General features: G+C 34.9%; 1 protein-coding gene across 6 annotated transcripts; it reads right to left on the reverse strand.

Annotated features, from left to right (window-relative positions):
- Positions 1-61: 61 nt before the first annotated feature.
- LOC127805834 (magnesium transporter MRS2-5) lies at positions 62-9,926 on the reverse strand. 6 transcript variants are annotated; one of them, XM_052342629.1, is made up of 9 exons: positions 9,703-9,926; positions 9,204-9,390; positions 8,965-9,023; positions 8,379-8,881; positions 7,305-7,375; positions 1,338-1,466; positions 907-1,248; positions 611-658; positions 62-514 (listed from the first exon to the last, which is right to left on the reverse strand). In XM_052342629.1, exons 4-9 carry the CDS (start codon positions 8,821-8,823, stop codon positions 284-286), a joined length of 1,266 nt encoding a protein of 421 aa, XP_052198589.1. In that variant the 5' UTR covers positions 8,824-8,881; positions 8,965-9,023; positions 9,204-9,390; positions 9,703-9,926; the 3' UTR covers positions 62-283. The 6 variants fall into 6 exon arrangements, with proteins under 6 accessions (XP_052198589.1, XP_052198588.1, XP_052198586.1 ...); XM_052342628.1 differs by lacking the exon at positions 9,204-9,390; XM_052342626.1 differs by having other exon boundaries at positions 63-514; positions 8,379-9,023.
- Between the last annotated feature and the right edge of the window lie 3,911 nt (positions 9,927-13,837).

Genomic DNA, 13,837 nt, shown 5'->3' on the forward strand with positions numbered 1-13,837 from the left:
TAGAAAAGTTGCTCAAACAATATATAGCATACTTTCTTCAAGGGTATTCTTGTTTAATATCAAATATTCTTGGATGTAGATGAACGCAAGTCTTATCATTACTTTGTAGATGACTTTTTAGTTACAGAAGAATAATTTTGATGCTCCTTGACACACTAACATCTATTTTTCAGGAATGAGAGTTAAAATAGAAGATAAGAGATGGGATCTCCAGCAACTAAAAGCAAATTATTGAGTGAATGCTTGACTCTGAAGAAGAAATGGGCAGTGATTTTTGTCAAATTCACAAGGGAAAGAGTTTCTTGTGCCTGAAATAAATCAAGAAAAAAGCATATAGCATCCCACAGAAAACTCCACTTACAATTACAACCCAATAGAATGCAGATGCATAATTGAATACGTCGGCATCGAAGTTCATCCCAAAGACCCCAGTCACAACAGCAAATATTGTTGCCACAAAGGTAGCAGCCGTTAAAATCAACTCGAATTGTATTAGCTGGTTCTGAACATTGCCCTGTTCACATAGACAGTAATTGTGACATCTCTAGGCTAATATTGCGCAAAATTACTAGAAAACACCAACATAAAACATAAATTGTATGCAGGTTACCAGTTTAATGTTAATCAAATCCTCAGTATCATCAATGTGTTCTTTAAGCTGCATCACCAAAATAAGAGAGAGAACAAGAAACTGTTGAAATCATACCTCATGATATAAACTTCTATTCTATTTGTATGCATTCAAGTCCAAATCTTAGATTTTGCAAGATTTAATTGATGTCTCATCCCATAAACCAGAACAAAAAATGCCATGGTTTGACACTCTAAGCCACCAGTTTACAGGATATCCAGTTAGAAAAGGTTTGCTTATAATTATATACACAGCACGAAGTAACAATCTCATACCGATAGCAGCTTGTTGCGAGTATTATCAATGAAAACAAAATAGGCTTCAAGCAACATCTCAAGTTGATCAATGTTTTCCCCATTAGTGGATGAACTAATTAAGCTTCCATGTTTGGCTGAGCTCAAGCTGCTGAAGGCCCTTTGTAACTTGTGGATTCCACCGACTGACTCTGCAGGTGACACAGGAGCAGATTTGGACACCACTCCTGCCATGCCAGATTCATTAATTTGAGAATAAGATTCACCAAAGAAGTAATTCTCCTGTCTCTGCTTCTTTTCTGTTAGGTACATCTCAGCCATGTCGCCATCATCATCCATAAGCTGCTCTATTTCATTGCAGACCTGGAAGTTACATGTTGAAAGATGAAATGCAGTGGAAAACAGTGGGAGGCAGTAATTAAGCTGGAACAAATTGGTGTAATCAGTTTTACCTTCTGCACTCGCTGAGTCAAACCAAGGAGGTAGCCTTTGAATTTACGAACACGTTCTAAATTTAGAGTGCTGATAGATGAAGCTAGTTCATCGAGCACTGGATGTATCTCCATTTCCAATTCTTTCACCTATTAAATGCCAATTTTTTCTTGATGATTAGGCCGACAAGTTGTCAAAACCTTGACAGAAAATAATCCTACCGATGGTATTCATAAAATGGAGTAGATTTGCACAATAATAGAAGGCCATTGATACATTTATTTCTGAACAGAATTTAACCCTAACTAAACTGTTAGGTTGAAGAGAACTTAGGAAAAAATATCCCATGTTATCATGTATTGAATCATAGACCAAACTCTTATACAAAAGGTTTCCTACTGAAGTTAGAATTCTACCTAGCTTCAAACACTATAAAGATATATCCATTCTAAGATAATTCTACTACTTTACATTATCTCTATTATTTAGGTAACTTATCTCCTATAGTTTTTCCGGTTATCTAGGAACTCTCTTCTTCTTCTTTATCCGCATCATCTCGGCTTCATCTCTATCTTCATCTCTTTCTCTTGTAGCACGACAATATCCTCTTCTTCTTTATCATAAACATTCAGATTTCTAACACCCCCATCAAGCTGGTGAATAGATATTTTTCATTCCCAGCTTGCTAATTAAAGCTTCAAATCCCGGTCTTGACATGGCCTTTGTAAGAACATCTGCTTCTTGATTTTCTGTAGGAACATAAGTTAGTTGGATTCCTCCTTCCTCAATTTCTCTTTGTATAAAGCTTCTATCAATTCTCACATGCTTCGTCCTATCATGTTGAACAGAGTTATTAACAATGCTTATGGCTGACTTGCTGTCGCTATATAGCTTCGTTGGTAATTTTAGAGGCATTCTCATATCTCCCATTATCCTTGTCAACCAAATTAATTCACAAATACCTTGAGCCATTGCCCTGAATTCTGCTTCAGCACTGCTTCTTGCAACCACGGTTTGTTTCTTACTCCTCCAAGTAACGAGATTTCCCCATAGTTTAGTGCAGAAACCTGAGGTAGACCCGCTTTCAGTAACCGATCCGGCCCAATCAGCATTAGCAAATCCTTCTACCCCTCTATTCTGACCTTTCTTAAATAACAAACCTTTCCCATGTGTCCCCTTTAAATATCTCAAGATATGGTAAGCAACATCTAAGTGTTGTTGAGTAGGTGAGTGCATAAATTGGCTCACAATGCTTACTGCATATGCTATGTCTAGACGTGTGAGTGAGCGATAAATCATTCTGCCAACAAACCTTTGATACCTTTCTTTATCAACTAGAGGATCATTATCCTTTATGAGATATTTCCAATTTCTTTTTAAGGGTGTGCGCCTCGGTTTACAATCTAGCATACCTGTATCTTTAAGGAGGTTCGGAGTGTATTTCCTTTGAGAGAGTTGTATGCCCAGCTTGCTTCTTGCCACTTCCATTCCCAAGAAGTAATTCATTTCTCCAAGATCCTTAACCTCAAACTCTTTCTTCAGTCTTTGTTTTAAATTTTCAATTTCTAAAGCATCATCACCAATTATAATTATGTCATCCATGTATGCAATTAGGATACACCTCTTTCCATTTGTTGAACACTTGGTGAAAAGTGTATGATCTGCTTCTCCTTGTGTATACCCAAACTTAATGATTGTTGAGCTGAATTTTTTGAACCATGCTCGTGGAGATTGCTTTAGCCCATAGAGTGATCGTTGTAGTTTGCACACTTTGCCAGTTTTTCCTTCTTCTTCAAACCCCGGTGGGATTCTCGTGTACACTTCCTCTTCTAATTCCCCATTTAAGAAAGCGTTTTTAATATCTAGTTGGAACAATTTCCAATCCAGATTTATAGCAAGAGATAATATAACCCATATGGAATTTAACTTTGCTACAGGTGCAAATATTTCCTCATAGTCTATTCCATAAGTTTGAGAGTATCCTTGGGCTACTAACCTTGCTTTGTATCTATCCACACAGCCATCTAATCTATACTTGATAGTAAATACCCATTTGCAGCCAATGATTTTTTGTCTTTGGGAGTTGCAACAACATCCCATGTGTGGTTCCCCATCAAGGCTTTCATTTCCTCCATCACTGCTTCCTTCCATTTAGGATCTCTTAGAGCTTCTTTGATATTTTGAGGTACTGTTATTGCATCAACAATAGTTGTAAAAGCCTTAAACTGTGTAGACAACCTGGAATATGTTAGATAATTAGAAATAGGATGCTTAACACATGATCTCACCCCCTTTCGGATAGCAATAGGAATGTCTAGATCACAGGCATCATACTCTCTGGTTAATTCAGTATGTTCAGCAGGTTCTTCCTCCGTTGTTGGACCTTCCTTTGGTTCTAACAATTGGCCGAGATGAGAATCAGAACACTTAGACCTTCTTGAATATACTTTGATAGCCTTTTCTCCCCCTGAATCAGTCACCGAGGGCTCAGTTTGTTAGGGAACAACAGAGTTAAAGGAGTCAAGGTTGGCTGATTCCATGAGAATTGGTTGAAAGGAAGGTGGGAGAGGAAGAGATACCATAGGATCCCAATGATTTTCAACCTGCTGTAGCCCACTGCTGGAATAATAGAATTCATTTTCCATAAATGTCACATCACAAGAAACAAAGATTTTTTGTGATGATGGGTAATAACATTTATATCCTTTTTTGTGTGGGAGAATAGCCAATAAATATGCATTTGAAGGATTTTGGCTCGAGTTTGTGATGGTTAGAACCGGTTTGATGAACGTATACAACACAACCAAAAACTCTAGGAGAAAGAGAATTAAGGATGTGTGTATGAGGATAATAATGTAGGAGATGATCCAAGGGAATTTGATAGTCTATTACTTTGGATGGAAGCCTATTTATCAAATAAAAGGTTGTTAAAACTGCCTCACCCCAATACCTATGAGGAGTAAAACTAGCAATCATTAGGGATCTAGCCACTTCAAGCAAATGGCGATTTTTTCTTTCCGTTACCCCGGTTTGCTAAGGAGTATAGGGGCAAGTGCTTTGATGAAAAATCTCATGATTTGTTAGATATTGGGTGAGGGGTTGAGAGAAGTATTCACGACCATTGTCAGTCCTAAGGATGCAAATAGAGGACTGAAAAACATTTTGAACCAATTTATGAAAGGCTTGAAAGATAGCACCTACTTCGGATTTGTCTTTCATGAGATAAACCCAACATACTTTTGTGTGGTCATCAATAAAGGTGACAAATCATCTAGCACCAGTCAAGTTTGGAATTCTTGCTGGGCCCCAAATATTGCTATGAATCAAGTAAAACGGCTTAGAATGAGAGTAAGAATGAGGCTGATATGTATTATGTGTTTGTTTTGCAAGAATGCAACTTTCACATTGAAGAACTACTCTCTCTTTATTGAAGAACAAATCTGGATACAACCGTTTTAAATAAGAAAAACTAGGATGGCCAAGCCTATTATGCCATAACAAAATATTGGAATTAGAATGAACTGTAAACGAGAGTTTAGGAATGAACTGATTTGAGGGAGATAGGTTGTCTGATATCCAATAAAGTCCGTTCTTTTCCTCAGCACTGCCAATCATCTTCCCCGAGGTTCGGTCCTGAAAAACACAACGAGATTGAAGAAAAGTCACACTGCAATCCATATCCCTTGTTAATTTGCTAACAGATAACAAATTATATGTCAAACTTGGCACATATAGTACTGTTTTAAGTTTCAGTCCAGCCACACATATACTCCTGTGTCCCTTAACAGTGGACATGTTTCCATCTTCCATTAACACTGTTAACTTCTTATTTTGAGGCTGAAATTTTTCAAAAAACAATTTTGATCCGGTCATGTGATCGGATGCACCAGTGTCAATGATCCAACCTTTTCCATTCACGCTCCTAGAAGTTAGAGAGTACTTTAAGTTACGTGTACCAATGATGCAGACATGCTGGCTGTTGAGATGTCCGAATCCTTTGTCAGTTGAGTGTCGAGTAGTTTTTGTAACATCTGCATCTGATCACTAGTTAAGAGTCATACTTATACCTTTCTTGGGTATAGGAGGGGCTGCAACTGATGTTGTGTAGGCTGGTCTCTCTTTTTCTCTTTTATTCTTCGATTTTCAATTGGCTGGCTTCCCATGCAACTTCCAGCAAGTTTCCTTGGTGTGATATGGCTTGTTGCAATACTCACACCATGGTTTATCCTTAAGGAATTCCTCCCTCTTAGTTGTGATAAGTGTCGATCCTGCACTTGGATCTCCTGCTGGAAGCATGACTTGTTTTCTGCTTTCATCTCTTCTTATCTCTGCAAATACCTCTCGAAGGGGAGGAAGAGGTTTTACACCGAGTAGGCGACCTCTCACTTCATCCAAATCGGAATTAAGGCCCTGGAGGAAGTCAAAAATCCTTTCTTTCTCTAGCATCTTGCCATACTTCAAGTTGTCAGTTGTGCACTCCCAACTTGGATCATAAAAGAGATCCATCTCCCGCCAAAGTTCTAGCAGAGTATTGTAATATTCAGTCACATTCATATTACCTTGCCTAGTGGTCCGAATGGCTGATCGAATCTCGAAACATTGGGTTGTATTTTCGAGATCCGAGTATATTTCTTGAACTGCTTCCCATGCCTCCTTAGCTATCTTGTAGAAGAGGTATGTGCGACCAATTTTCGGCTCCATCGAGTTGATGAGCCATGATGATCGAGTTCTCGACCTCCTATCTTTGATAATCGACAGAGATTTCTGGTGGTGCTACAACATCACTAGATAAGTAGCCATATTTGCTTTTTCCTTTAATCACTAATGTAACCGATTGACACCATTCTCAGAAATTCTGACCATTCAATCAATGTTGAGTGATCTGCAGGCTTTGGCTATCAAAAGACAGGGGCGGTCCTTGAGTCACCATTGGTTATGGGTTCGAATTTGGGGACGATTCTGTAGATGCCGTAGATTTTGAAGTGGCCATGGCTGCTGCAGGGATATGCCTTGATAAATCAAACTTGGATCAACCAAGCTCTGATACCATGAACAGAATTTAACCCTAACTAAACTGTCAGGTTGAAGAGAACTTAGGAAAAAATATTCCACGTTATCATGTATTGAATCATAGATCAAACTCTTATACAAAAGGTTTCCTACTGAAGTTAGAACTCTACCTAGCTTCAAACACTATAAAGATATATCCATTCTAAGATAATTCTACTACTTTACATTATCTCTATTATTTAGGTAACTTGTCTCCTATAGTTTTTCCGGTTATCTAGGAACTCTCTTCTTCTTCTTTATCCGCATCATCTCGGCTTCATCTCTATCTTCATCTCTTTCTCTTGTAGCACAACAATATCCTCTTCTTCTTTATCATAAACATACAGATTTCTAACAATTTCCAAGCCATAATTCTGCCATTCTGCCCTTAACAGTAACAACATAAACACCAAGCCTTTAATCCACACTAGGGACTGGCATGGCCTAGTGTAGTTAAGATTTTAAATCAGGATTTCAGCTAACACGAGGGACTGGCATTGATCCTGCATGTTAACATTCAATATGGGACCACAAAGCTTGCCCTTGGATTTGAGCAACAATATAACATCTTTAATTGATGATTAGCCATCATGATCCCAATGCAGAATCCTGTAATGAGGACAGACCTTGATTTATATAAGGCATAGTAGCTAATTTTGGAATTAGACCCCATTTTAGTGAGCTGAAGCAAAATACAGTGCTTTTGTCATCTTCTGGTACCCTACAGGCTACAGAATAAATATCTTCTTTTCTTTATACTAATTTCTAATGTTGTGCAATCATATTTATTTACCAAGTTCAGATTTTTTCATAATTCTGCAAGGGTCTCAGACCCAACATGCACCAGAAGTGAATGCTCTCCTCAATATGATTTTGAGAACCATAAGGTTACAAATATATAATAGAAAAGGCATTCTCTAGTATCCACAACTCCATACCTGAGCATCAAGCGACATGCATATTAGTTCCAACGCAAGTTCCAGTGCCTTGAACTCAAAAGGAAGGTCATCTGTGCCAAAGCAGAATGAAGGTGAGAAGCCCATACATACAGCATTTACATTTGAACAATGATAAAATTAACTAACAAGTAAAAAGTGTTTAGAAGGAAAATAAGGAATCATTTTATTGTTTGATAAATATTATAAGGAACAAACAATCTGATAATGTCACCCTTATTACACCACACCTTTCAACCACCCCGAATAACTGCATTTCAGCCAGTTCATCCCATAATTCTTTACATTCACCCCTATATAGAAAGATAATAGGCTCACTTAATATATTATCCTAAATTCTGCATTCAACCTAATTTGAACGACACAAAACATTGAGATGGATACTTTAAATGCGTACCAGAAACATCATGTGTTTAAAAATGAAAACCTAATATGCATGTGCTACATACAATATTTCACTAGTTACTGAGCAAATATTTTCATAACTTTCTTATTAATTGAACTAGCATATATGCTATGGGAACAGAAAGTTCAATGAAACATAAACTTTGAGAAAATTGCACAATATTTCCTGAAGACAAGACATATACTTCCAAAAACCTCTTATTAATTAGCCAAAAAAAAAAAACCTTCTTATTAACAAGACTAATATGAAAGCTATGAGAAGCTTAATTAAGCCTAAACTTTCAGAAAATTACACAATATTTCTTGAGATCAATGAAAATTTATGCCATGCCCATCATATTAGTAATATGTTCTCACTTATAATCTAATATTGAAAACAACACACCAAGCCTTTATCCCACCATGTGGAGTTGGCTACATGAGTTCTAGCTTGCCAAAAATTTCTATGTATAGCCTTGTCTTCCGTAAGGCTCAAATAGAGAAAATAATAGCAAATTTACTGTTTTCTTGCTTTTTAATAAATAATACAAGTATAATTACCATCTTGAATTGTAACGCTTATGCATTCTCACTCTCAATCTAGATAGTGATAACACTGATATCGAAAGAGGAAAACAAAAAAGGACCCAGAAAAATGGAATAAAGTCTTACCAGATTGATCTTTATTTGTCTGCAGGCGTCTGCACAATTCCTCCTTGTACTGAATAACAGTTGCATCCAATGAATTCATCAATAATACCTCATCAGCTGTGATTATGCACCTAATCTGCTCAAGGCCAACCACAATAGCCTTCTCCCGCCCTAAAAGAGTGGAAGGGTTAATGAACATTGGATCCAAAATGCGGAGATCTCTGGCGGGTAAAGAACAATGCCTCATCACAGAAGCCTTGTCAAGTTCCAAAATCTTTGAGTTCCCACTTTGATCAATCTCTATCCAAGGGCGGCTTCCATGCACATGACCTCTCTTTTTCAGGCCAGGGAAACGAGATCCATGAACAAAATTATTTCTGTATTGATCAAAATTCACCCTTGCTCCATGAGGAGTGCCATTTGATGGAAGATCAGAAGGAAGAGAGGGATCTCCCGATTCTTCCATGGACTGTTACTCTTGTCCTTTGTAAGTTCAGCTCCAAAATTGGTTTGTGAAGGAATGTCTGCATCAGTGTAAATCAAACAGTGTCGAAATTCAACCAAGCGATAACTGAAGCCCCCCTACCACATGCTGAGAGTCATTTACCAGGCAAAGACATCCGAGTTAACTTTATCCATGGTCTTTGTCCATTTCCAAGGTAAAACCTAAAAAATAGTAATTTATCAATAGATGATATGTTACAAAGGAATGAACTGTAAAATATAGTGCTATGGAATAATCCCATTGAATCAACAACCGATGGCACTTGACAACCACATCCGTAAATTAATTTTGGCACATTTGGTTGAATCTAATTCGACTAGGCATCCTACTTCTGTGCGCACCCCAATTCAACTTGGCTTCATATCATACTTTCAGGCATATTTGTTCTATAAAACTGGAGGTTATTGCTTTAACCCAGAGCTGGTTCTAGTAATTCCTTTGGATCCAAGTTCCACAAGAATCCCCATGAAAAACTACAATCAACTGAATCTAATTAAAACAGTCTTGTGCATTTTCACAAACCAAAACCTGAAAAGAAATTGTATTTCATCAAAACTAGTAACATAAAAGAACAAAGAAGTTGACTTTACGATCACCCGAACAAACTTCACTGGAAAATGCGCAAGTAAATATACCAAAAAATACCAAACCCGGTCCACAAACTTCCAAAAAAGAAAACAGAATTCAACAATCAAACCAACACAGAAACCCTAAAAAAATTGAAGCGACAGAGCTCGACGGATTCAAAGTTAAATACAACAAGAATCATCAACTGATCAAAGCACCACTCGAAATCGAGATGGGCTAAGAAGAGAAAGAGATAGAGAGCGAAAATCGAACCTATGTTTTCAAATTCAGGTTGGTTTCAGGTTAAGAGGGAAGGTCCAATGGATGAGAAATTTGGGGCTGGGCGAGCAATGTTTGTTTCTTCTTTTACCGCCTCTGTAACGGTAGACATCAGGCCTTTACAACTGTGGAATGAGCAATGGTGATGAAAGCCACAGCCTTGAGAAGCGAGCACGATGACGCAGATCAACTTCACACGCTTGCATCAATCTGACAATCTTGACGGTTTCCTGTTACTGCTTTCTGGAAATTTAGTGTAATTACAGAAAATATTTCAATTTCTCTTTATTATTAATTTACCACCTTTAAATTTTGTAAAATATATGAATAGCAAAGAGGTATTGTATCACCGACAACTTTAAATGTTGATGCCACCACGTAATGTTATTTTCCTATTATAATGTGTTGCAACAATAGAGAAACCTTATTAACAACGAAAAAATTCGTCAAAATAGAAAAATCTTATCAATATCGTTGACGATGAAAGACTAATAGACTTTTCTAATGCCAATAAAATTCCATAACTTTATAAATGGTTCATTGCATTAATGTTTGAGTTGTAGAAATTGAAAGGTTCAATTGTTATCACCAAATGATTTGAGAATCTCTATTTTGATTTTTATCAAGTATTTTTTTCTCTTATTTTTCTCTTTTTGTCTATTATTAATAATTTTTTTTCTCTTTCTCATACTCTCTTTCTCTTACGCCCTCTAAGTTTCTAACGATAAAATCCTAACAATTATTGGGATTCAATTGTTGAATCCTAACAATTGATAACAAAATGAAGATCAATGATTAATCATTGTAGTTCATATTTTTTTTCATTGATCTTTTCCTAAATTTAAAGTATAACGGATTGAGAAAGTGTAATATTCAAGAAAAATGAATTTTTGGATATTAAAAATTATTTTGAAATTAATTGAAATTTAAATCCGAATGAGACTTAACCATAATAATTTGGTAAATTATCAAACTCAAACTCTAAAGTATAAATTTTGAAAAGAATTTGGGCTTAACTGTAATTTGTTAAAATTATAAAATAAGGCATTTATCAAGTTACAAGGCTAAATTTGAGCTTAAAATTCGACCCAACTCCATGAAATTGGGTTAAATCCAATACTGGGCTTAGGGTGGGATTGAAACCAACCCATAAAACCTAATTTCACAAGAAATCATCAAACAAATGAAAAATTATTCAAACTCAAAATTGGTTGAAATATTGAATTTAAATAAAATTCAAACGGATTTCGGTTAAGATGGACGAAAATATGTATGTTAAAGTAGGTATAACCAAAAACAATATGATACTTCTAAATTTCACTATCAATTGTTCAATCAAAAATAATCAAAGATTAAAAGATTGCAGAGAAATTATCTGTGATAACAAATAGTCTGGGTAAGTCGTTTTGAACCCAAATTTTGAGCAAATAGCTTCGAATCAAATTGAATCATTTCATGAACCTCCAAAACAGCATGGAAAAGAACACGACAATGCTTCAGGAACCAATTTTACAATCACAAAAAGGCAAGATATTAAAAGCCAAAAGTTTCCCTAATAACTCAAAAGAAATTGAAGAAATAAGCAAAATTTTCATGGGTAATGCAAGGATCGATTGAATCCAAGCTTCAATAGGCCAGATTTGGCTTGGTAATCAATAATGATCAAAATAATAGAGAAATCTAACTAAATGAGTGAAGAATCCACAGAAATCAAGCTAAAATTGGCAAGAATCTGCAGAAAAATCTGATATATGTATGCAGGGGCAGAGCCACCTGAGGCCCAGTGGGAGCAGTTGCCCCCACTGGGCTAGATTTGTTTTTTAAAAAAATATTTTCTAACAATGATTTATTATTTAAAATAATATATATATATATATTATATTTTACTACTAGAAATTAAAAAAAATAAGTATTGAAGAAAGCAAGTATATAATGGCCAGTAGTAACTATCACAATATTTTTTTATAATTTGTTCATAATTTTATTTTTTTACAATGATATGCAAATAAAACTAAGTATTGAAGAAAATTTGAAGTAAAGAAAGCAAGCATGGAGAAAATTTATATTGAAGAAAATGAACAAATTAACAAAACAAGTATTGAGCAAATTGATGTTGCACAACTTTCCATGAATCCTGGGCTAAAAACTACAATAATAGATTACAATGTTAATTTTTAAAATCAAATTAGAAAAGTCTACTTGCAAAGAGGTCTGTGTCAGCCTCAAAATCAAGACGATTCATTCCAACTTGGTTTAATGAATTTGGTAATTGGTTGGAGTATAATATAAGCAAAGATGTCGTATTTTGCTTATAGTGTTATTTTTTTAAAATAAATAATGTGGAATAAGAAGATAATGATTATTTCATAAAAGAATGGTTCAGTACTTTAAAAAAAAATAAAATAGACTTAATGAATCAAGAGTAAAATATTGAGATAATTTTCTTCAGACAATCAAAACAAATATTGTGTGATTATCGAATTCATCTAAATGCATCAATTGATTGTGTTCGACTTCTTCTACGACAAAAATTAGCATTTTGTGGTTATGACGAATCTAAAGATTCAAATAATCAATGTACTTTTCTTAAACAATTGTAATTTCTCGCATAAAAAACTGTAAAAAATAATTGTAAAAAAAATCATTTTAATATTATCATTATTATCTTATTTTTAAAATTATATTTTTTTGTATTTAAGTTCGCCCCCACTAGACTAAAATCCTGGCTCCGCCCTTGTATGTATGCTTATATGTACAAATCTGCAAACCAGATTTGAGGGACGCAATGACAGTAGATGGCCATGATTATGCGAGAGGCCGATGTGACAGCTTCTAGCAAAGGCAGTCGAGGATGATGATAGAGCTGTTGGACAAACTTGGCTATAAACGTTTAGGTTTTCTTCTAGTGAAGCACCAAGTGAGAAAGAGTAAAATGGGAGGGAAAAATAGGGAAATTAAGGATTTTCAGTTGTTGGAAAAACCAGTCCAATGAGTTAGTTGCCACCAACAAAAAAATATGGCAACAACGGTTATACTTTTCTAGCATTTTTCGATCATTAAGAGTGGCAAAACACGACTAATAATGTTGTACGAAGACTTTTGTCTTATATAACATTTGTTAAAATGAGTAAAATAAACTTTTAGCAAGATAAGGTTGAAATATGTTTTAAACCGAAATATAAAATGGTCAAGGTAAAGGAAGGAAACATTTCAAATTTTTTATCAAATTGTTTGTTAAATTTTTTTGAAATACACTCGAAAAGACACGTGTCATTTTTTATTATCTATAAGAACCAAGATAAATTTATTTGGAGGGAAGAAAGATAAATTTATCTGAAAAAAAATCATATAAGAAGTCACGTGACTTTTTCTTTAGAAGTCATCAAATAAATTTAACAAATACAATGGAAAGTACTTTTATCTAAAATATTTTATATATCTCACTTTTTTCGGTCTATATCTTGATTGACAAATATTATCTTAAAGTAATTATTTGAGATGGTTGGAGGTCGGCTAGAGTATTGCTGGTAGTAGGCAAACTAACAAGGAAGGGGATGGAGTAAGGGTAATTTTTTAAACTGTTTCAAATTTCTAAAGTGACACTTCTACTTAAAAAAAAAAAAAAACTATTTTATTGCACTTTCACCCCTGCAAGTTATTTTATGATACAAATGTTTTCTAAATTTTATGATGCAAGTACATTAAACTTTAATGTGCATACTACAATTTATTATTTATTATACATGTGACTGTTGGATTGGCATAAATTACCTTGTAGCCCTGGAAAAAAAAAGTATTAAGATTTATTGAATTAAAATCTAAATTTGATAACATTTATGCATATGTAATCATATCATTATCTTTTATAACTTAGCAAATAAACAAAGAGGTACATTGTTATCAATAGGTGATTGGTCTTTTATTTTAAACTAAATAGTGTGAGTTCAATCGATAAACAATAAATAATAATTATCACTTTGTTTGCTATTAATAGGTGTATGAAGTTTATGCATAATACATACTTGTTCATATAAATGAAAATCTTCACGGAGGCATCAGTATCACTAAATGATTCATCACTTAATTCAACATATTCAAACGTTGTCAGTGATTCAAGTCCTTCATGCAA

Source organism: Diospyros lotus, chromosome 7, assembly GCF_014633365.1.
Source record: "Diospyros lotus cultivar Yz01 chromosome 7, ASM1463336v1, whole genome shotgun sequence".
Classification (NCBI taxonomy): domain Eukaryota; kingdom Viridiplantae; phylum Streptophyta; class Magnoliopsida; order Ericales; family Ebenaceae; genus Diospyros; species Diospyros lotus.

What these genes read in the sequence shown, in the direction of transcription:
- LOC127805834 (XM_052342623.1), bottom strand. Translation starts at nt 3,468, where the DNA reads ATGGAAGGAAGCAGTGATGGAGGAAATGAAAGCCTTGATGGGGAACCA.